Here is a 23,993-nt window from a genome sequence, read left to right on the forward strand (position 1 = left end):
TAGTTTCCATAAGTATAAATATTTTATTTCAATTAAAGGCAGTAGAAATAGTTTTGATAATTATAAAGTAGAGACAATAACAGATCCCATCCTGTTTTTCAGAATTTTAAAATCTTGAGCATCATTCTGTATTGTTATGTAAACAAATGGGAATTTACACAACACTAATTCCTGGTAACTCACTTTTTATGAATGCTGTATAACTCGATCACCACATACTAAAGTCTCAAGGACTCTCCAAATTCCTGTTATGAAAGCACCAACTATGGAGCAGGTTTAAAACTCTATACACTAAACTTTAACATTTCCAGTCTCAGATTACTACATTTCACCAACCTGCTAAGAATTAAAAAATGGCAATAAATATACCTCTGTTCTCTCTCTACAATGAATGATTTATCTAACACTGAGAACCTTCATTCTTAAGCCTGAGCATCTTCATGCTAAGCTAAATGGTACTTTTTAAAGCTTTATTCTTTCATAACATCTAGGCAACAAACATTTAAACACACAATGAAAAATTCAAATTAGTTATAATGGCATGATTCATTTGGTAATTAGTTGCCTCAGATATATGGTGGGATTCAACATGAACAGCTTAAACTTACGTGCTCTGTAAAAAATGGGAAACATAATGTACGTATTTCAAGATACTAAAATAGCCGGCTCTTGCATTCAGTGGATCTGTGGCCCTTGTCCTCATCTTGTTTCAGTTCCTTTGTCCTGTTAGCAAAAGCATCTCACAGTGATAGCTGAATCTAATCTGTAATCATATATAGTTTTTATACAAAGTTAGCCCCTAAATACATGCCAACTCTGTATGCACAAAACCATGTAAACAGTACTCATAAGATTAAGGTAATTTTATGTACAGTTCTTAGCAAACAGCATGACAAGTACCAGATTTCACTGTAACATGTCTTTGATTGAATTCCATTCTGATGGTTTACCATCATAATTTGTCTCTGTCTGAAGAGCCAATGACTGCAAAATATAGAATCCAGTAATAGCTGAGATTTCTCTATCACTGGAGTTGTGTTGTCTTGATGGGGACAGTACTATTAAAGTCCAAGAAAAAAGGTCCTTCTTGTTTAGGCAAAAAAGTACTTGGGATGATATTAAAGATTCCAGCAGGTATATTTTCCAATTCTAAGTAGCAAAATCCACACCTATATTGAAGGAAAATGAGAATAAGGTTATTATGTGACCATAATGTCACAAAGTGTACATTGAACACAAAATGCCACTGTTACCTATAGTCACCACTAGATTTCCTCTGAAAGCCATGAGGACCAGGATCTCCCGTTATGGAAACTGCTACCACCTCAAATCCAACACTGTATTGCCTGGTATTAGAAATCAAACAGCACTGTTATGTTAGTAAACAGTTTAAAAGACACTGTAAAGTGTAGGTGAGCTATTAAAGTATGTATGTGTGTGTGCTCCACTCTTTACCAACAAGAAAGCACTCTAAAATTCTGCATACTGTTTTTACTCACAATTTCTATCTAGTTTTAAAATGGAATCTATAAAGACTAATAACGCATCAAGCTTACCTTAACACAGACTTTTGCTTTTTGCAACAAGGTCTCAGAAAGTAACCCTGACTGTCCCAGAATTCACTATGTAGACCAAGCTGGCCTTGAACTCAGATCTCTCTGCCTCTGCCACCTGAGTGCTGAATTAAAGGCATTGTGCCATCACTCCCAGCTAGATTTTTTTTAAACTACAGGCTCCCCAGGGAATAATATAAAAGATAAAACATCATTTAACATAAATTTCTAGATGAAAGACTGTAACTGACAGAAAACCTACAGAACAGAAGAAATCTAAATTCAAAATCTAAATTCACAGAATAATTAGTATGTGACTCATATAGCATTCCAAGACACACTCATAGAAAAAAAATGCTGAACTGCATTTCATACCAGATATCATCTGTATTATATTCTAGAAGTTATTTACTTTTAACATCTAGTCTGTAATCCAGAACTGACTTTTAGGCCTGGTGTGAGATAGGTGAAGTTACTATACACTTACTAAGGGCTGACCTCCCCTTTATAATGCTGTAATTATCAAAAATCCTTTGCCTATGTTTGCATGGATTTGTTTCCAAACGTTCCCTTAAGATCAGTTTTAATATATCATTAATTTAAAACTAACGATTCTAAGTTAGTAAAAACATAGCTCAGTGCTAGAGTGGTTGCTGACAAACACAAAGCCCTAGGGTCATCTGCAGCACAAAAAAAAAAGGCAGCTACAAATCACAAACCTTGGTCCTCGCAGTTCAATCAGTAACGGTCCAGTTTTATCTATATGGAATTGGTAGATGGGGTTATTTTTGTGAGTCTCCTGAAAATTTCCACATCCTCCGGCACTCTGACCACTCCACTTTCCATTAATCTATAACATATAAGTTTGTCGTTACAAAATTTCACATTCTGATTCCACCACAGTTTTAGTATGTTTCTCCAATCTTTGTCTGTTGCGGGAGCTCCTTCCGCTCCTTCAGCCAATAGCTGCTGAGATACCAGCCCATTGAGACATGGTCTCTCCTTCTTTAAAAAAGCAGCAACTACCCTTGGCTCGCTCTCTGGCTTCCTGGCTTCCGGCTCTGCTTCTGGCGACTAGGCTCCCTTCCTGATTGTGCAGAGGGCTGTTGGCTGGGACCGTGATCAGTAAGTTTTTCCTCTTTAAATAAATAACCATTCTATTACTCATAATTCCAAACTGGTGTGGGATTGTTTGTCACTGACCGCCTGTCCTCCTTCAGCCAGGCTGCTTTACTATGCTCTGCCTCTCACTCGGTTACATTGTTCTCCCTACCAGGAATTCTCCTTAGACTCTTCTGAATATTTATTTTACCCACACTGCAAACTATTTTCAAATTCTCTTTCAGTTCATCTAAATGGACTTTTGATAAGCAAGGCTATCCTAATCCTGTCTCTAGAATTACTTGTTTTCTATTTCCGTAGAAACAATGTTGCTCACTGACCTTTTATTCTAACCAAAATAGGCAAACACTTTTTCCCTTTATTTCTGTAAAATCCCATGAAGTGTTTTAATGGCAGTGAAATGGATTTCTAAAAAGCTAAAAAGAACAGTGAGATTACAACCCAGAGACTTCCTTACCCGTTTTGATAAGGTATATGGTGAAGGGATCTTCGAAAAAGTAAAGCTGCACGCTGAATATACCTAGATTTAAAAACATGGTAAGGCCCACGAAAGATTATTCTGAGAAACATCACAAGAATTAATCACAATGATTAAGGGAATACACTGGATCTATTCTATGGCTAAAATACTAGTTGGGATCAAGTCGGACTTAAGTAACCAGGAACTAGAGGATTCTGGCTTAGTCTGTTACTGTGTATGACTCAGGACAATTTTACCAGCCTTAGCTTCTGCAAGTGGGGAACGAAGCTCCCAATATCTCTTTTATCATTATAAATTCATTCAAGTTACTGGGTGGTAGTGGCGCATGCCTTTAATCCCAGCACTCGGGAGGCAGAGGCAGGCGGATCTCTGTGAGTTCAAGGCCAGCCTGGTCTACAAGAGCTAGTTCCAGGATAGGCCCCAAAGCTACAGACAAAGCTAGAGAAAAAAAAAAAAGCATTCCATTCAAATTGAACTTCTTATATGTGACAAACAAATCTATGTACAACAGAAGGACAGTTGAAAACTATTTTCTTTGAACTTTTTATAGGTGTGTGCTGCCATCATTGTGCCTTACTGAAAGCTGCCATTTAATTGCACTTATTAATCCAATATGCCACATTATCTCAGGAATAAACCATCACTATGAAAATGTGTTTACTTAAAATGTCATTCAAAGTAAAGTACAACTTACATTTTTACAGGAAGCATAATTATTTAATAAACATACAAAACCAAAATGATTTTCAGAAATAATTCTTTTCTCTAACACTTTAAAAGCTGAGGTCAGAGTATATGAATTCAACACCAGCCTGCGCTACATAGTGATCTTGAAGCCGTACATAGCAAGACTATCTCAAATGGCCCCTCTTATAAAGCAGAACATGGCATAGACCCTTATTACTGTGTTTTGTCACTGCATGACTGGTTCATGGTTGGTGAATTTCTTACCCGGACTGTGTAATGAATTGTGTTCTGTTTCTCATACTGAGAAACCACTAAGGTAAAGGTGTGAGTCCCGGGCGTGGTCAGCTTTATCTTAGTCAGGTAATGAGGACTGTTGATCCGAATCCCATCAATGTATGGAGGTGGGTCAGCTGCACACACATCGAGTTTATAGAAAAGATTTTCAGAGCCAGGATTAGCTTCCTTGAAGGTTAACATTTTTTTAAAGACACAAAAAGGTATATAAAGACATCTATTTAGCCCAACCCCAGATCTAAATAAACCTTAGAGGATGTTAAATTAGTTTCTTAAAGTCCCTCTTAACTACTAATCTTATCTTCCTTTCACTAATGATTTAGTGGGGCTTTTTACAAAGGGGGTTTTGTTAACAGTGATTTGTGTGTGTGCACATGTGGAGGTCAGAGGGTAACTTGAGGGAGTCAGTCTCCCCTTCCACCACATGGATTACAGACATTGAATTCAGGTTGTCAAACTTGGCAGCCAACACCTTTATCCACTGTGCTATCTCAACAGCCCACGGGCTAAATTTTTAATCTGTGTCTGTTTATTTTGTTAATGGAGAGCAAAATACCTGATCTAGTGTGATGAAAATAAAACTGTAACCCTAGAAGTATCCTGAAAAATCACTACACATAAAAGAGGGAACACTGTTTAACTAAAAACAAAAACAAAAAAAACCCTTTAGTTTTAAAAGGGAGTAATAAAATGTATTTGATATTATAAAGCCATATAAAATTTTCATGCGTGGAAATTATTTTTTTAGTTATATAATGATCAACATTTGAAAACAGCTAGTTTGACTTGACCTTACACGTCATGCCAATTGCAATACTGAGATACTGATTACTAAAGTTTAGTGCCTTCCATAACCAGTGTAATGGTGAAGAATTCATATTTTCCTTTATGAATGAACAAAGAAAAACATGAACTCATTCTGATCCTCTCTAGAGCTACCTTTTGGACTGGCCTGTTCTTGTCAAGGTCAACAGTGACTACCAGATGTTAAGTCCAGCTGTATCTTCTCTGCCTCTCAGACAGCAGGAAACAGGTGTCCTCACTTTTCTCTTGGAATACTCCTTTGCTGAGGTTCTGTCAAACCTCACTGTCTCGTCGATTGTTTCACCAGCATCCTGATCAAGTTTTCCAGTAATAGTACCAACTCCTTTGCCCAGCCTCAAGATGTATGAGAACCTAAGGGTCAGTCCTGGGCATTCAGCTCTACCTACAGCCCTCTCCAAAACTGATTTGTACAGTACAGGCTTCAAATGCTACCTATATGTCTCTGCATCATCAATTTGCACCTCAAGTCCTTAACCTGCCTTATATCCCTGCTCAGAAATCAACTGCTCACTTGGCATCCTAACTTAGAAGTCTTATTACCTCAAATTTAACAAGCCAAAAATTAACATCTGATTTTACTCTGTAACATAAATCTGCTCCCTCTTTGCATCTGACCAATTCTTATCCGTCTTAGTAACTATGACACCTGATCCCAGGGTCCTTCCTGAAACACATATCTGCCCTCTTTACCTTACACTACAGCAACCCAAGTTCAACCATCATTCCTCAAGTGAAATGCTTCATTTGGGCTGTAACTGATAAACGTTGAGAAGAAACTCAATGCTCTTTAAACACAAAATCAAGCCATGTCATCTTCCCTCTGTTCTCTTTTGGGCGGTTTGTAGACTTTTGCACCTCTTAGAAATCAAGTTCTGGTGGTATGTACAAGAACATATAAACCCAAATTCTCAAAATCTCAAAATTAAAAACAAGACCTAAATACCCAATCTGTTTTGCTATTTTATTAGCCCAACAGCATAATCATTAATGATTTCTACATGCCACCTATATCCAAGTCTTTCCTTTTCAACTCAATTATATAAATAATAGAATTTACCTGGGTAATAAACTTTCTTGCCATCAGTCTTGTACACAACCATTGTGATAAACTCACGGTTATTTGCAAAGTCATCCTAAAATCACAGAGAATGCAAGGTGGTTAGGAAAATGGACTCAGGATGTTCTCTATTCTAAATGCCTACTGAACTCATTTTCAAGAACACTCAGCTACTTAGTTCTATAGGAGCCATGCTTTTCTGAATAAATGACTATGTGAATGATTACGATTACAGTAAACCTTTCTACAATCAAAACTAATGATCCAACATTTCCAAATTCCCGAATAGTCTAAGCTTTCTATTCATAAATTCCAAAGTATGTATCAACCCTTATGTTCTCACTGAAAAGCAAACTTCTCCTTCAGAGAAATCTGATTAAGACTTTGGTGTATAATTATAAGGAAATTGACCTGATAATAATCATTTACTTGAGAAAACATTTTCTGACCACCTATATACATGGAACTGGCTAGTCATAAAAACTATGGTTCTAACAATTGTCTTTGAAAGAATTTCTATGCGGTAAATTAGAAGGTATCCATACCTTGTCTGTTATGTGTCTACTAAGCAAAACCCAAACTGCAGCACCCCCTTGTGGACACTGCACCTCCAGTTTGTACTGGGGATTGTTGGCCAGGCTATAAGCATCTTTCACAGGTCCTTGTTTAGCATCCCAAGAACTAAAAGAAAAATCAACAAAAAGACAGCAATGATTCAATTTCCCATAAAGCTATTTTTAAACTTTTTTAAAAAAATTAATTTTTTGTATATTTACTTTATTATTTTATGTATATGAATGTTTGGCCTGCATGTATCTATGTGCATGATATGTGTGTTTGGTGCCTGTGGAGACCAGAAGAGGGCATCAGATCCTCTGGAACTGGAGTTAACATGATTGTAAGCCACTATGTGGGTGCTGGGAATTGAACCTGGGTTCTCTACAAGACCAACAAGAACTCTTAACTGCTGCGCCACCTCTCTAGTCCACAAGTAAATTTTTAAACACTACTTTAAAAGGTGCTTTTAGCAGGCGGCAGTGACAAGGCCTTTAATTCCAGCACTTGGGAAGCAGAGGCAGGAGGATCTCTGTGAGTTCGAGGCCAGCCTGGTCTAAAAGAGCTAGTTCTGGGGCAGGCTCCAAAGCTACAGAGAAACCCTGTCTTGAAAAAATAAAACAAAAAGTGATGTGTTTCCTTCTGCATTGCTGGTGGGAATGCAAGCTGGTACAACCCCTTTGGATGTCAGTGTGGCGATTTCTCAGAAAATTAGGAAACAACCGTCCTCAAGACACAATAATACCACTTTTGGGTATATATCTAAAGGATGCTCAATCATGCCACAAGGACATGTGCTCAACTATGTTCATAGCAGCTTTGATTGTCATAGCCAGAACCTGGACACAACCTAAATGTCCCTCCACTGAAGAATGGATAAGGAAAATGTGGTGCATTTACATGATGGAGTACTACACAGCAGAAAAAAAATAACGACAGCTTGAATTTTGCAGGAAAATGGATGGAGCTAGAAAACATTATTTTGAGTGAGGTAACCCAGACCCAGAAAGACAAGTATCACAAGTACTCACTCATAGGTGGTTTTTAAACATAAAGCAAAGAAAGGCAGCCTACAAACCACAATCCCAGAGAATTTAGACAACAATGAGGACACTAAGAGAGATTTACATAGACCTAATCTACATAGAAAGTAGAAAGTAGAGAAAGACATGATCTCCTGAGTAAATTAGGAGCATGGGGACCTTGGGGGAGGGTTGAAGTGGGAGGGGAAAGGCAGGGAGGGGAGTAGAGAAAAATGTAGAGCTCAATAAATATCAATAAAAAAAGAAAAAAGTGATGTGCTTCAAATGCAAATAAGCTTTCAAAGATTTTTTTATTAAGTATTTTTCTTTTTTTAATTATTTCACTTTACTTTATATACACTGGTGTGAAGGTGTCAGATTCCCCCCCTCTAGAATGGAGTTACAGACAGTTGTGAGCTACCATGTGGGCACTGAGAATTGAACTCTGTCCTCTAGAAGAACAGCCAGTGCTCTTAAATACTGAGCTATTTCTCCAGCCCTAATCAATTATTATTTTTCAAAACAGGGTTTCTCTGTGTAGCCCTGGATGTACTGGAACTCACTACGTAGACAGGCGGGCCTTAAAGGTGTGCACTACCATTGCTATGCATTAACTATCAGAATTTTTTTTTGTTTCATCCTTTAAAAAGTTTTTGGTGTAATAGAGTAATATCGAAAAAATCTCTATCAGGAATACCAAAAAGAGGGCCTGATGGTCCTTCTGAATTATCACTGTATTTAAAAATTTTAATGTGGAGAATAGGCACTGGAGAGACAGCTTGTGGTTAAGAACGTGTTCTGCTCCTGTAGATGGCCTGAGTTCAATTCCCAGAACCCAACATCCATCCTCTTCTGGCTTCCCAGACACATGCACTCATGTGAAAACCCCATTCTCATTCGTCACATAAATTTTAAAATTTTTAAATCTTTCAAATGTAGAGACTATTATGACACATATTCTAAAATGTATAAAAACTTACCTGTGAATGCAAGTTGATTCTTTAAAAAGAGCTGGATTCCAACTCAAATACACTACATCATAATACTGGCAAAGATCATCCCAGGAAATCCAAAATATTCCTAAAAATTAAATGTCTTTGTTAATCTAAAACATATCTTAGCAATAAATAAGAAGACTCAATGGTTAAGAGCACCTGGCTGATCTGCAGAGAACCCAGATTCAATCCCAGCACCCACACAATGGCCCACAACTCTTTTTAACTCCAGTTTCAGTGATCCGCTTCCAAGGTCACCAAGCACACACATACTGTACAGATATACATTCAGGCAAAACACCTACATATATAAAAAAAACAATAAAAATTAGAAACTCTTGAGACAGGTCTATCTCATCATTTATTTGTTTGTTTGTTTGTTTGGTTGGTTGGTTGGTTTGTTGTTGTTGTTTGGTTTTTCAAGATAGGGTTTCTCTGTAGTTTTGGAGCCTGTCCTGGAACTAGCTCTTGTAGACCAGGCTGGCCTCAAACCCACAAAGATCCGCCTGCCACTGCTCCAGTGCTGGGATTAAAGGCGTGCGCCACCACCACCCAGTGGTCTATCTCATCTTGAAATGATTATTAAAGGGCGGGAGGACCTTGAGAGAGCAAATGTTAGTACCTGCTGCTCTTGAAGACCTGGATTTGGTTCTTAACACCCACACAATGGCTCACACCCTTGTGTAACCCTAGTTTCCAGGGAGTCCTCTTATGATTTCTGTAGAGACTGCACACATTTGGTGCACATACATACATGCAGACAAAACACATACATAAAAGTAAGTAAAGGCTAGAGAGATGGCTTAGTCAGCAAAGTGCTTGCTGCACAAGCATGAGGACCTGAGCCCATCTCCAGCACCCATACAGAAGCTGGGCATGCCAGTGTGTGCATATATTCCCAGTACTGGGGAGGCAAAGACTGGAGGATCCTGGGGTCTTGCTGGCTAGCCAGGCTAGTCAATCAGTAAGCTCCTTGTTCAGCGAGACACGCTGTTCTCAAAAAGTAAGGTGGAGAGCAACAGAGGAAGATGTTTGATATTGAACTGTGACCTCCATATGCATGCACACACAGGTACTCATACACACCTCCCAATCCCAAAATGGTATTAAAGTAACAAAGAGGTATTTACCATTATCTATTTTCTGAGCTGTTCGAGGATCAAAGTTTAAATACTTTTGCAATTCTGGGGTCCAGTTTTTCACATCATTTTCACTGTACCTTCCTTTCCAGCGTAAATGGCTCCAAGGGTTTTTCAACTGGATAAATCGCAGGCCCTATATTAAAAGACAAACAAAACAAAAAGATTAACAACAAAAGATAACATTAAATTGAAAGAGATTTACCATGTTATAATCTTAGAATAAACTTCATCACTTATCAAATATCAATTCTTAATTTACATCAATATTTTCTAAAAGGGGAGCATAAAGGAGTAGAAATTTCAGAGGCAGATCTTAGGCATCAGAGACATTCAAAGGCATATGACTGGAGATTTTACTGATAAGCAGAAAGGGCCCAGAACAGAGGAAGAAATGCAAGAAAAGTTCAGGAAAAAAATTGGTATATGCTGCAACATACAAATTCTAGTTATTTCCAGCAAAGGAGAAAGCCTTAATATAGGTTAAGAAATGCTGTAAGGTGAGTGGACAGAACCATGGATGTGTCTTAGAATAAACTATGGGACAGTCCCTCCAGGAGAAGACACAGAATTGAAGGAGGGTGGGAAATGGGAATAAAGATCACAGAGCATGCAAGCATGTTAGATACAGATACACACACACACACACACACACACACACACACACAAACTTTTGGAAATATATTAATAAAAGTCACAAATGAGATTTTAAGTAGCTTTAAGACTGTGAAAAGAAGTCTTATAGGCATAACATTTTAGAAAGAAGTCAAAATTGGCAGAGCATGGTGGGATATGCCTTTAAATACAGCACTTGAAAGGCAGATCTCTTGAGTTCCAAGCCAGCTAGGGCAACATAGTAAAACCCTGTCTTAAAAAGAAAAAAGGGGGGGAGGAAGGGGGTGGGAATATTTGAGTAAATGTTTCAAAGACTAAATACAGCAGAAATAAAACTACACACACAATAAAGGACAAGCCCAGGAAAGGTTCAAATTTATACACAATTAAAGAACACTAGTTAAAGCTTTCAATTTCAACACACATCAAGAATTTGAGCAAAGATCAACTCTGACAGCATGAAATTCACAAACATGCTTAAAGTGGGCACTCTATAGGTTATAAAACCTGCTCAAGCTGGGCAACAATGCACATGACTGCAGTCTGAAAGGGAACATTATTAGTGAAAAAACTATTACTGGGCCACAACTTATTTTGGTTACACATACTCTAATAAATGCCTCAACGTGTACAGAATGACTGTAAAGATTAGTGTAAACGCACTAATCTATCTAGAAAGGCTGCTGTTTCACTATCCAAACTTAATCACAGGCCACTATCTTTTACTATTCTTCATACTGCACTGACACCAACCTCACAGGAGGCTCTAACAAAGGAGCTCAGGTGGTGGTGGTGGCGCATGCCTTTAATCCCAGCACTCAGGAGGCAGAGGCAGGCAGATCTCTGTGAGTTCGAGGCCAGCCTGGTCTACAAGAGCTAGTTCCAGGACAGGCTCCAAAAGCTACAGAGAAACCCTGTCTCAAACAAACAAACAAGGAGCTCAGGCCTGGATAGTAACTGTTAACTGTAGCACTTCCTGTGTGGAGAAAACTACGATTCTAAAACAAGCACACCTTTTGGCTTTCCTGAACTTTGCATTAACTTTTTACTTTTTGCTTTAAGGATTCAATTTTACTGACATGTTTAAGGAAATAAACAATTTTATACAACATGGTTGGGGTTGGAATCCTGCCTAATTCATAAAGCCTTAAGATCATAAAAGTTTTACCAAGGATTGAGGATTGAATCTATGTGAATCTATGCCCTCATGCCTGCTGAAGTGCTCTGCCACTCAGCAACATCATCCAGTGGAGGATTTAAAGTTTAACTGTTGTGGCAGGCTCATACTGCCTTTCATTCCTATAGAATTATGTGTCACAGCCGGGCGGTGGTGGCGCACGCCTTTAATCCCAGCACTCGGGAGGCAGAGGCAGGTGGATCTCTGAGTTCGAGGCCAGCCTGGTCTACAAGAGCTAGTTCCAGGACAGGCTCTAGAAACTACAGGGAAACCCTGTCTCGAAAAACCAAAAAAAAAAAAAAAAAACAATTATGTGTCACAACAGCATTTGGCCAGTAGTGGACCTTATATATGACAGTGGTCACATAAGATTATAATGGATCTGAAAATTCCTGCTGCTTAGTGACATCATAGCCATCCTAAGTCAGAGTGCAATGCATTATACATACACATTTTAACTAAGCTAGGAGGCTTGTTTGTTTATAACTGAACACACCACAATCACTGGCCAAAATATTATGAGTAACAGTTATTACTGTTAAATACTATGCATTTGTTGTTTAAAAGGTCTCATTACATCTCCCAGGGTGACTATGTAGCCCAGGTTGGCCTTTAGAGTTTGTTTCCTACCCTGTCTCTGGAATTGTTTTTTAACCTTTTTTAAAATTTGCTTTTCTTTTATTGCGAGGCTTGTAAAAATAAACTTATTGTATTTGTACAGTCAACTGTAAAGAGTATAGCACATATAATTATGCAAAGTGCACAATATCCAATAATTACAAATACTTCTGGCACTAGTTTTTTGTTTTTTTTTTTTTTTTTTTGGTTTTTCGAGACAGGGTTTCCCTGTAGTTTCTAGAGCCTGTCCTGGAACTAGCTCTTGTAGACCAGGCTGGCCTCGAACTCAGAGACCCGCCTGCCTCTGCCTCCCAGGTGCTGGGATTAAAGGCGTGCGCCACCACTGCCCGGCCTGGCACTAGTTTATATACTCCCTATATTTTTTATCATCATTTTAGAATATACTCCTCCTGAAAAGAAAAAGAAAAAAAAGGAGCCAGACATGGTAGCACGTACCTGTTATCCCAGTGCTTGGGAGGCCGGGCAGAAGGGTTAGGAGTTCAAGGCCAGCCTGGGATACATGGCAAAACCCTGTCTTAAAAAAAGCCTTAACTGTCAAACTGTATGTTGCTACCTTAAGCTAACAACAGCTTCACACATCTTGTGTCTCCTGCTGCACCATTTTCTCTTGTTTGATTTAATCTGGTATTTCTTCTTGAAGGCCCTAGGAGCAAGACAGACAGACACAATATTGCCTAGCTGTATAATAGACCATACCATCTAGGCTTCTGTAAGGAACTCTCGTGTCTGCATAACAAAATCACAGACAGATTTCTTAGATTATATCCTGGGCTAAATAACCTATTTCTGTGTGCCAACTTGGAAGTTTAATTAACAAATAATGGGTACTGTTTTTGCTGAATGATCACACCTCTCTATCCAATTAAGGAAGGACACTTGTATCTTCTACTGCAGAGAACTCATCAATTTTTCATTTAAAAATAACAATAATCTGCAGAGTAATAAGGTCACACATTTGAAGACCTCAGAATGCCCAAGGACATACTGGGAAAGGCTGTAAAGGGCTTGACAGCATGCAAAGACTTCAAGGAAGAGAAATGCACATGCACACAGGCCCAATCATATCTCTAGCCATCTTCCCATATTTCCTTTCACAGATATGTATCTCCTATGCCCTTGAGCTTTCTACCATGACTAATTCAAAGCACCAACATGCACCTGGGTCCGTCAGAGCTATGTACTAGTCTCGACTGTGGTGACTGTCCTGGAGAAGAAAAGATGTGCTGGCATCTGTTCCGTTGTCACTGCAAGGTCACTGCAATTCATTTGCACCTTTGGTCTCCTGATTTCCAATGGCAGAAACCAAGTTGCTTACATTAGTAGAATGGCTCTAAAAGTCTGATCACTGTGATACTATAAGATGTTATCAATCAAGAAAAATTAAATTATAAGGCTTAACCTTGAACTCTCTAATATCCAAAACAGCATATGCATGTGTGGGAACCAGGCCCCACTTCTCCCCTTCCGCTTCAGTCATCATTCCAGTTGATGCAGTGATGAGGACATCCCCTTTGTGAAATCTGCAAGGGCACCAGAGACAGGCAGTTAGAGCACGACACACTTTAAATCTCAGATCACACCATCTTTCTTACTGTCTGCTGGCTTACACAAAAACTTCACATTTGAAAACTGTTTTAAAAACTGGCTATTTTAACAGATGAATTATCATTTTTATTACCCACCACTCCACCAGGACAACTTAATTCTCAGGCACAAACCTATCAGTGAAGAAAAACAAGTGCTAAATTTTTACCTTACAAACAAGGATACAGATATAAAATATCAAATTTACTTCTCCAAAATGGATTTTGCTTTGTTTACCAAATCACAAGTTTCCTACTTCCGATACTGTATGTTTGTTATGGTTTGGAGAGTTTCCCAGAACTTCCATATAAATTACCCATTTGCAGTTTAAACTCTCAAGACTTCTTTTTTTTTTTTCCCCCCATGGTTTATTTTTTTTATATTTAAAAATTTCCATCTCCTTCCCTCCTCCTCCCCCTCCCTCCCCTCCTCCTCCCCCTTCCCTCCCCTCCATCTCCCCCTTCCCTCCCCTCCCCTCCACCCATACCTCCCCTCCCTCCTTCTCAAGGCCAAGGAGCCATCAGGGTTCCCCACTCTATGCTAAGACCAATGTCCTCCCAACTCCCCCCAGGTCCAGGAAGGTGATCGACCAAGCTGAGAAGGCTCCCACAGAGCCCGTCTCAAGACTTCTTTTCCCACCTTCCCTCAGACTTGATAAGTACTTTGGCAGGAGCATATGGTTTTTCTACATTCCACATTCCATATTCAACAACTATGGGACATCTAAAATTTGGATTAACTGTGTCTACAACTAAGGACAACTAAGGCTGTCAGTTAGCACACATGTAAAATGACTGCTTCTACTAGAGGTAGTGTGTGCAGAGGTGATTCCATAAAGCTGAGGCAGGAGGACCACAAGTTGGAGGTCCACCCATACTTCTCAAAAAACAGTTTCTGCCATTCCTACCCTAAATAAAGTGTGATGCCTTTAAACAGGAAGGGAGAGAGTGAGGAAACACACTTGCCTTTGATAAAGCATTCTGAATGAATTATCCTTACTGAAGGTCTGGCTATCTGAATGCATCGCAATCCTCTCTGGTATCCACCCAGTCAGTGCATGCAGATCAATATTCTGAAATATAAACACAACTCAGAACTGTCAGTGTTTTTAGTCTGTTAATAAATTCCCAGAAGAGCTACTGATTTGGCATAATGATCTTGAAGATAAAGTGGCTTTTCTGCTCTCTGAACTCGAGAATTCTTTAAAAAAAGATTTATGTGTATGGGTGTTTTGCCTGCATGTGTGTCTGTGCACCACTTGTGTGCCTGGTGCCCATGGAGACCAGAACAGGCATCAGATCCTCTTGAACTGGAATCACAGACAGTTGGGAGCTGGCATGTTAGAAGCTGGGAACAGAACTCACGTCTTCTACAAAAGCAACAGGAGTTCTTAAGTGCTAAGCCATCTAAAAGCCTCAAAAAAGACTTTTTTTTATTGGTAGATATAAGAAGACTCAAAATGCAATACAAGAGATTGCTATGATGACAAGTTATTTATCATACAGTGGGTTTTCACAATCAGTCTGTTCTAGCATGTTACACTCCTACTCTTTCTTTCTCTAAGTTGAATAAAAAGGCAATCAACTAGGTAGGCATGATGGAGGCAGAGGCAAATAAATCTCTGTGAGTTCTAGGCCAGCCTGCTCTATACAGCCCGTTCCAGGACAGCCAGGGCTACATAAAGAAACAGCATCTCAAACAAACAAACAAAAAGGCAATGAATTATAAAACTAAATTAAAAGTATCTGAAAAAAACATAACTGAATGTGCAGGTTGGGAAGTAAAACTGTTAATATCGATATAAGTATGACCTTTCCATTCACTGCCTTGCATTTTAATTTTTAAGATCCTGAAGAATGATGAAGGACTCGTATTAGGCAAGGAGATTTATCAAATACAAATGATGGGTAATTTGCAATTTATAAAATTTATGTTTTCTATGCACACAGGGTCTTCTTATATCTCAACCTGAAGTCACATGCAGTCCAATCTAGCCTCAATGTTGCAGCAATCCTACCTATGCTTCCCGAGGGCTATGCCATCACCCACTAACTCATTCTTTACAAACCCAAGAGATGACTTTAAATGTTCTATTACAGACACACAATGAGGAAAGGCAGACCACTTCTAAGGTCACAGGTTGGTTATTATCAAAATTTAAAGTTATGTCAATTTGACAAGTTTATGGCTTAAATCTAATAGTTTATCTCATGCAAATCAAGGACCCTGGCACACAGTTTAATTTTACAGGTTATATTAATAATGGCTGGAAAATAATTCCTTGTTACTGAACTTATAACTAAAGATATACACAAGACTATCAATATGATACCCACCCCTTCTCTAACCTGGAAACATTGCTCTATTTCAACGTAACAGCAGACACACATATATTTCAGACTTCACTGTATACATAATTCATACAATGTGCTATCCTTACATAAAAAAATATGTACCCTTATCATAAGAAAACTGATTACATTTCTCAGGGGTTGAGAATATGATTTATTTTTCCATAAACAAAAACAACTATAACTTTTCAACTTTAAAATATATTAGTTGGCCTAAGTGTGTGTTTGTAACACATATCCATGACTTACTGAGTTGGATCCTGGGAAATCATATCCTCCCATAACTTTCATGTATGCTTTCTCTATAAGTGACACCCATAATTCACTTTTATTGTTGGAATAAGAACACAACAATTCTCCTTTATGATCAACAGGTAGCTGATCATCAATTATCACCTGCAAAAAGAGAACATTAACTTCATTAGGTGAAACAATCTTTAAATCTCAATTAAAAAACCAACTTTATATCAACAACAGCCACAATGTACCTATTATTAAGATAACGACAGCTTTATAAAATGCTTACCATTTTAATACAATGTCTTTATTCAGTCTTACAAGCTAATCTCACTGACAAGTAAGCCAATAATTACACATAAGAGATGTGTATTTGTGTGTATATATATATTATATATATATATATAATTAAAATTATTAGGGATTCTAGAATGTATACTATATTTAAAATTACAAAAGAGCCTTCCTATTTTTGGTGTATCTTTATAAAAAGATTTATACTATATATGATTGTACCAGTAGAATATTCTAACTAAAAAATACATTTAAATAACTGAGCAAGCAATACCACAAGATTTGGTATCTAATTAATACCAAAAATGACTTGGAAAAAAAAGAAAAGAAGAAGAAAATGATTTGGAAGACATGGGGCTAAAATAAGAGTTCTAATCTGAAAATAGTACAAAGATTATTACTTCAAAAACTTTTTGAAACAAGGTATGTAGCCCAGGCTGGCCTCTAACTAGCCATCCTCCAGTCTCCACCTCCTTAGTCCTAGATATAGGTATGTGCCTATGTGCCACCATGCTCAACACTGAAAAGGTCTTTTGAACAAGAGGTTACTATCTTTCTCAAAATTGTTTATTTAGTGTTTAAGTAATCAAATTAATTCTAACAAAAGCATCAGCATTAGGATTAGCACTGAGACTGTTAGAAAGGCAAGTTCTGGTCTCATCCAGATCTACTAAATGAGAAAAGTAAACCAGGGCTGTGATACAGCCTACATTCTAAGCCACTCCAAAGGCTGAGGCAGGATGGCAAGTTCAAGGTCTATATAAAGCATGAGTTCAGGGATAACCTGTAACTCACTGAGCACTGGTCCAAAAATTTAAAATATATGTGTGTGTGTGTGTGTGTGTGTGTGTGTGTGTGTGTGTGTGTGAGAGAGAGAGAGAGAGAGAGAGAGAGAGAGAGACAGCGAGAGACTGGGGAGACTGGGGAGTCATTACATCTTAGAGACAGAACATTTGCTTTACCATGAGCAAGGCCCTAGCAGACTCAATCCTCAGCTCTACCAAAGCACACTTACTTGGGAGGTGAATCACAACAATCAATGCCACTAAAATTTGAGTGTCACTGAGCTTTAGAACAATGATTTTTCAGCCTCAACAGCCAGGTAATTTTGTTAAAATATAGACTCTGAGGACAAGAGAGGTGGCTTGGTAGTTAAGAGCACTGACTACTCTTCTAGAGGACCTGGGTTCAATTCCTATCATTCAAACAAATGTCAGCTAACAGCAGTCTAACTCTAGCTCTAGAACAGTGGTTCTCAACCTTCTTAATGCTGCAACCCTTTAATACAGTTCCTCATGTTGTGGGGACCCCAACCATAGAATTATTTCATTGCTACTTCATAACTGTAATTTTGCTACTGTTAATGAATCGTAATGTAAACACCTGATAAGCAGGGTATCTGACAGGTGACCCCTCTGAAAGGGTCACTTGACTCCCAAAGGGGTCGTGACACACAGGTTGAGAATCACTGCTCTAGAGAACCTGAGGGCCCTTTTCTGAGCTGCTCAGGTCCTGCACACAAATGGTGCAGAGATAGGCATGAAAGCAAAACACCCACATACATAAAACAAAAATAAGTAAATCTTTAAAAAAAAATTACAACTCTGATACAGTATATCTGAAGGCAGGCCTGAAATTCTACAATTCTAAAAGTTCCCAGGAGATGCTGAATTTGGTGCATGGACCTGGGAGTTGACAGGTGCTACAGAATGCTAATTATGCAAGGAAGGTCCTGTTATAGAGTTCAGACTCCTAAAATAAGCCAGAACAGCATGATTTAAAACTGCAAATATGTCACAAGAAAAATAAAGGCTCCTCACATTATGTTATGATTATTTTAGAACTCTGAGCTAAAATAAGTCTGATCTAACAGACTTACCTGGTTTTCTTAATTAATTAACTTACTTATTTTTGAATCAGGGTCTCACTATGTAGTCTTGGATGGCATGAACTCACTATGTAGACCAGGATGGCCTCAAGAGATCTATCTGCCTGCCTTTGTCTCCTGAATGCTGGAAGTAAAGTCATGTACCACCAACCTCTTGTTAATTTATAATTTTTTTTAAAAAATATTACTATTATGTGTGAATGTGTATGATGCATGTACACGTGTGGAAGGATATGTCATAGCAGGAGTGAAGGCACTCAAGTCCCCTTCCACATTTACATTCCAAGAATTGAACTCATCCACTAGGTTTGCAAGGGAAGTGCCTTTACCCATGAAACAATTTGGCTGATCCTCATTTCCTTTTAATTAAAAGAGTTAAAGAGCCTTTCCATTGTTCTCAAGGTGAGGCAAAAGCATTACAGGGTTGAGGCAGGAATGGGATACATTAACCACACCCTGTCAGAAAAAAAGGAAGCAAAACAAAAATTTAGATCAGATTAAAAATTGTCAATCATTAGCAATTCTTTTAGAACTCTGCATAAGGTATTTGAAAACCAATTTTTAAAAAAGACTTTAGTGCAGTGACTCATACCTATAGCTCCAGCTATTCATGAGGATCACTTGAGACCAACTGAAGACAATTTGGGCAAAACAATGAAATCTGTAAGAAAATATTTTTATGGGGCTATAAAGACAGCTCAGTGGTTAAGAACACTCGCTGCTCCTCGAGAGGCCAGAATTGAGCTCCTAGTACCCATATCAGTTTACAAGGACCTGTAATTTCTAGTCCCAGGGACCTGACGCCCTCTTCTGGCCTCCACAGGCACCTGCACACATGTAATGCATGCACACAAATACACACAAATTAGAAAAATTTCAACTTGTTTTATTTTTAATTACTAACAAATGATTCTATTGGTAGTAGTATATACAATATATCACATATTCAAATCAACCAAATTGACTTTTAAAATCTTTACACAGTCAACTTAGTTTGTTTCCCTCAAGATTCAAGGGAGAAGAGGTGAAGAAAGAAGAGATGGAAGTAGGGATTGGGAAGGAAAAAGATATTCACCTTCCTTGGGACACCATTGAGGTGAAGTTTTACCATATACTTTCCACAGGGATTGTACTCTGGTTCTCCATCCTTATTCTGTGGATAAATTATGCTTTGGAAAGAAAAAATAGGTATTAAAATACCAATGTTAATATTCAGCATCAACTAATATATAAAATTTTACATTACATTTAAATATAAGCCATTCACTAATAAATATTTTCTTCCAAACTTTATAAAAATGAACAGACTATTTTATTTTAATATTTTAAACATTTCTTGGTTTTGGTTTTCCTTTTGATATAGGGTCTCATTATGTAGCCAAGCTGATCTTGAACTCATAAGCTTCCTGCATCAACCTACCAAAAGTACCACCATTCCCAGCTTAAGGAAATATCTTCTAAAATCATAAACTAGAGCATAAATCTTCACAATATTCTGTGTTAGGGTCTTAAATACTTCAGGCTGGCTTCTAACTATAAGGCAGAGGAGGGTTTTGAACTTCTGATCTTCCAGCTTCCACCTCCAGAATGGCAGGATGATAGGTGTACTCCATTATAAGTTTATACAATATTGAAGATTGAACCCAGGGCCCCGTGTACTAGGCAAGCACTTTATTAACTGAACTACAGTCTATAGTACTCAGTTTTTAACTACAAGTTTTAATAAATCACATACTGAATAAATATATTTTAAGCCAGTTATAATTATCTTTTATCAATGGTTTTTAAAAGATCATTTCAATAAATACAATTAAAGCACTTAGCACCATTCTAATAAGGCTACACAAAATTAAAAGTATATAATGAATTCTAGAGAGATGACTTAGCACTTAAAAAAGTACTTCTTGTCTTTGCAAAGGACCTGGGATCTGTTGCTAGCATCCACACAGTGGCTAATACCCATTTTAACTCCAGATCCAGGCAATCCAAAACCCTCATCTAATTTCTAAGGGCACTAGACAACTTTTGTGTAGAGAGTAAAGACACAACATATATGATCATATAATTAATAAATTACAAAGTTGCACAAAAGGCATGTGGTGCACAGATATGCATGTATGCATGCAAGCAAAACATCTATCCGTACACATTTAAAAATTTTTTAAATTATACAATGAGATATTTTAAGAACTTTCACTACCAATTTTCTTTTAAAAGTGTGCACCAAATCAAGCACATTCCAAATCGTTTATTTATATGGCAAATAAATGAAACTAAGCACTGCCTGATTTATCTTTTATTCTTAGGACAAGCTAAACAAAAGCATGGTTATAATTATACTGAGTGCTTTTAAGCTTAATATAACTTTCAAAAACTGAACAAAACTCAAACATTTCAATACAATTTAGAGCTGTTATTGTCAACAGAAATGCATGCCATCTTATATTTTCCTGTAGCCATGTTAAAAGTTAAAGATGAAATCTCAACACAAGGGAGGCAGAAGCAGGTAAATCTTTGTTAAGTTTGAGGCCAGTCAGGCAACATGAAGACCATGTCTTTAAAAACAAACAAAAAAGTTAAAAATCAGATTCATTCTATAATATATTTTGCTTAATCCAATCCAATTATGATACCAACAAATACTCAATACTTAGAGATATTTTCCAGTTCTACAATTTGTATGTTAAGTTTACAAAATCTCATGTACATCTTGCACTTGCCACCCATCTTAACCTATTCCAAGTTTTCAATAACCAGTCATCTAGTGGCTAACTTTCTGTACAGTTAAAATTACCAAGTATAAATAGGACATGGTTTCTACCTTAATTACATCAATTTCTAAACACATTCCACATACATTATTTTGCAACGTATGTACGTTCTTTAGACGAACTTCCCACATTCAGGAATCATCTATTTAACCCACAGAAGGGTCATAATAATCTAGTGATATACCCTCTCCACTACTACATGCATATGGTCTAAGCCTTAAATTTCCAGTTAAGTAACAATTATATAAAGGACAAACACAAAAATTTACCTGGTAATCAACTTCTTATTGAATCGTCTCTCATAAGCTGCACTGATAGCCAATGAAGCCACAAAGGAACAATCTGATACTATTGTCTGTTAATAAGAACATATTCTTTCATTCATGTAACTTCAGCATTTGTACAATATTTATACATTACACCTACCACCTTAGCTTTTATACTAAATATCTTGGTTATTATTCAAATAGAAAAATAGAACTGTCATGTTACTAACTCATATATTTTATCCAGACAAATCCTAGAAAAAGTATCCCAATGAAGACTTTTAGGTTTGTGGTATATTATATACTTTTATGGGGTGGTGTATTAGTGTGAGTGTAAGCATGTACACATAGGCATATGTGTATACGTAGGCCCAAGGTCAATGATAAGTATGTTCCATTCAATCACTTTCTACCTTTTACTTTTAAAATATACGTGTATGTGTGTCTGTGTTTATTTTTAACTATGTATCTCTGTATGTGTCTATTTTGGGTTGTATGTGCACATGGAGTGTGGAAACTCAAGGAGGACAAGAGAGAACATTGGATCCCCTGAAGCTGGAGTTGCAGGCTTATGACCTCCATATCATGCAGTGGGAACCAAACTTATCCGCCCTTTACTCTTGAGAGGGTCTTTCACTGAACTTGAAGCTTCCCAATTCAAGTAGGCTGGCTGGCCAGATAGCATCAGGGATCACTTATCTGCATCCCCACGGCAGGGTTACAGTAGTATGCAGCCATCCTTTTCCTTTTTAAAAATTTTTATGTGTATGGGTGTTCAGTCTGCATATAATTCTGTGCACCACATGTGTGCCCACTGATCAAAGAAATTAGAAGGCATTCAATCCCCCGGGAACTACAGTTACAAACAAGTATGAGATTCCATGTAGGTGCTGGAAATTGAACCTGGGTCCTCAGAAGGAGCAGCCAGTGTTCCTACCCACTGAGCCATCTCCATCCCCTCCTGAATTTTTACGTGTTTCTGAGGATGCAAATTCAGGTCTTTATGCTTATGCAGCAGGGACTTCCCTAGCCTCCAAGAGTTAAATACTTAAATAATTAAGTATAAAATTTCCTTGACAAGTATAAAATTCAATTCTCAAGTTTCACATCTACAAATGCAAAAATCTATACTTGGGGCTTGGGTTGTAGCTCAGTTATACAGTGATTGCCTAGCATGCACAAGATCCCAAATTCAATTCCCATTATTGGAAAAAAAAATCTGTAATTGCTCAGAACAGTTTCTCATATTATTTTCTAAATGTTAAAGACAGAATGCACAGAATGCACTAGGCATGGTGACACACACCCGTGATCTCAGCTACTTGGGAGGCTGATGTTGGCGATTACTGTATTTTTTTTTTTTTTGGTTTTTCGAGACAGGGTTTCTCTGCAGCTTTAGAGCCTGTCCTGGAGCTAGCTCTTGTAGACCAGGCTGGTCTCGAACTCACAGAGATCCGCCTGCCTCTGCCTCCCGAGTGCTGGGATTAAAGGCGTGCGCCACCACCGCCCGGCGCGATTACTGTATTTAAGGCCAGCTCAGGCAACAGAGCAAGATGCTATCTCAGAAGAAAAAAAATGACAAATTTTTGGTCTCATTTTGAGATTTATCTTGTTATGTAGCTCAGACTGGTCTCAAACTTACTATGTAGCCCACGACAGCATTAAACCATGAGAGTTGAGATTATAGGTATGTGCTATCAAACCAAGCTGGAAATAATGAGAAGGATGAGAAATTTTTGCAATTATACTTATGCATCTAAATATATACAATCTAATAAAAATCAAATCTAAATTCAAATTTCCTTAGAGTACCAATTTTCTTAAACATTATACAAAATAAATGTTTACCTGCTTTATACTAAAACTGGATACAGTGTATATCATTGTAGGATTGTTGGTGAGATCTTCTGGTCGTACCCATTTAGAAAATGTAGTTTTTTGTTTAGGTGATAATGGAAGCTTGCCCCATCTATCACTGAGAAAACAATAAAAGTTAAAGAATATATTAATTTAAATAATAATTAATTTAAACCTCCTTTTTGGCACAAATTTCACACAGCTACACTTCTGTCTTCCTGAAATAATCAGTCAGATCTGGCTCTTTACACTTAACCTTAAAATCAGTCAACCTGAACACCTTCTCCAGTTTAAAAAAATAAAAGTAGCCGGGCGGTGGTGGCGCACGCCTTTAATCCCAGCACTCGGGAGGCAGAGGCAGGTGGATCTCTGAGTTCGAGACCAGCCTGGTCTACAAGAGCTAGATCCAGGACAGGCTCTAGAAACTACAGGGAAACCCTGTCTCGAAAAACCAAAAAAAAAAAAGTGAAGACAGAAGTTTATATTTACTTAAAAATATGGTATAGACACTTAGCATAGTTATGATGGTCAGGAAACTCAGCAATAAAATGGAGTCATTAACAATACACACTGATCTACTGAGG

The 23,993-nt window shown here is 37.8% G+C and overlaps 1 protein-coding gene across 2 annotated transcripts in view; it reads right to left on the minus strand.

The window, feature by feature from the left end:
• Capn7 (calpain 7) overlaps positions 1 to 23,993 on the minus strand; it is a 40,192-nt gene continuing 16,199 nt past the window's right edge. Inside the window, exons 7-21 of one of the 2 annotated variants that reach the window (XM_038348654.1) lie at positions 23,401 to 23,527; positions 21,556 to 21,641; positions 19,591 to 19,684; positions 16,346 to 16,492; positions 14,711 to 14,817; positions 13,561 to 13,681; positions 9,722 to 9,866; positions 8,577 to 8,676; positions 6,565 to 6,700; positions 6,020 to 6,095; positions 4,108 to 4,253; positions 3,133 to 3,195; positions 2,273 to 2,403; positions 1,254 to 1,346; positions 1 to 1,169 (exon numbers count right to left, since the gene is read on the minus strand). In XM_038348654.1, the coding sequence (XP_038204582.1) occupies positions 1,025 to 1,169; positions 1,254 to 1,346; positions 2,273 to 2,403; positions 3,133 to 3,195; positions 4,108 to 4,253; positions 6,020 to 6,095; positions 6,565 to 6,700; positions 8,577 to 8,676; positions 9,722 to 9,866; positions 13,561 to 13,681; positions 14,711 to 14,817; positions 16,346 to 16,492; positions 19,591 to 19,684; positions 21,556 to 21,641; positions 23,401 to 23,527 (1,717 nt within the window). In that variant the 3' untranslated portion in view covers positions 1 to 1,024. The remainder of the gene's footprint in view (positions 1,170 to 1,253; positions 1,347 to 2,272; positions 2,404 to 3,132; positions 3,196 to 4,107; positions 4,254 to 6,019; positions 6,096 to 6,564; positions 6,701 to 8,576; positions 8,677 to 9,721; positions 9,867 to 13,560; positions 13,682 to 14,710; positions 14,818 to 16,345; positions 16,493 to 19,590; positions 19,685 to 21,555; positions 21,642 to 23,400; positions 23,528 to 23,993) is intronic. The other variant, XM_038348655.1, reaches the window with a different exon arrangement.

The sequence above is a fragment of the Arvicola amphibius genome, chromosome 12, assembly GCF_903992535.2.
Source record: "Arvicola amphibius chromosome 12, mArvAmp1.2, whole genome shotgun sequence".
NCBI lineage: Eukaryota > Metazoa > Chordata > Mammalia > Rodentia > Cricetidae > Arvicola > Arvicola amphibius.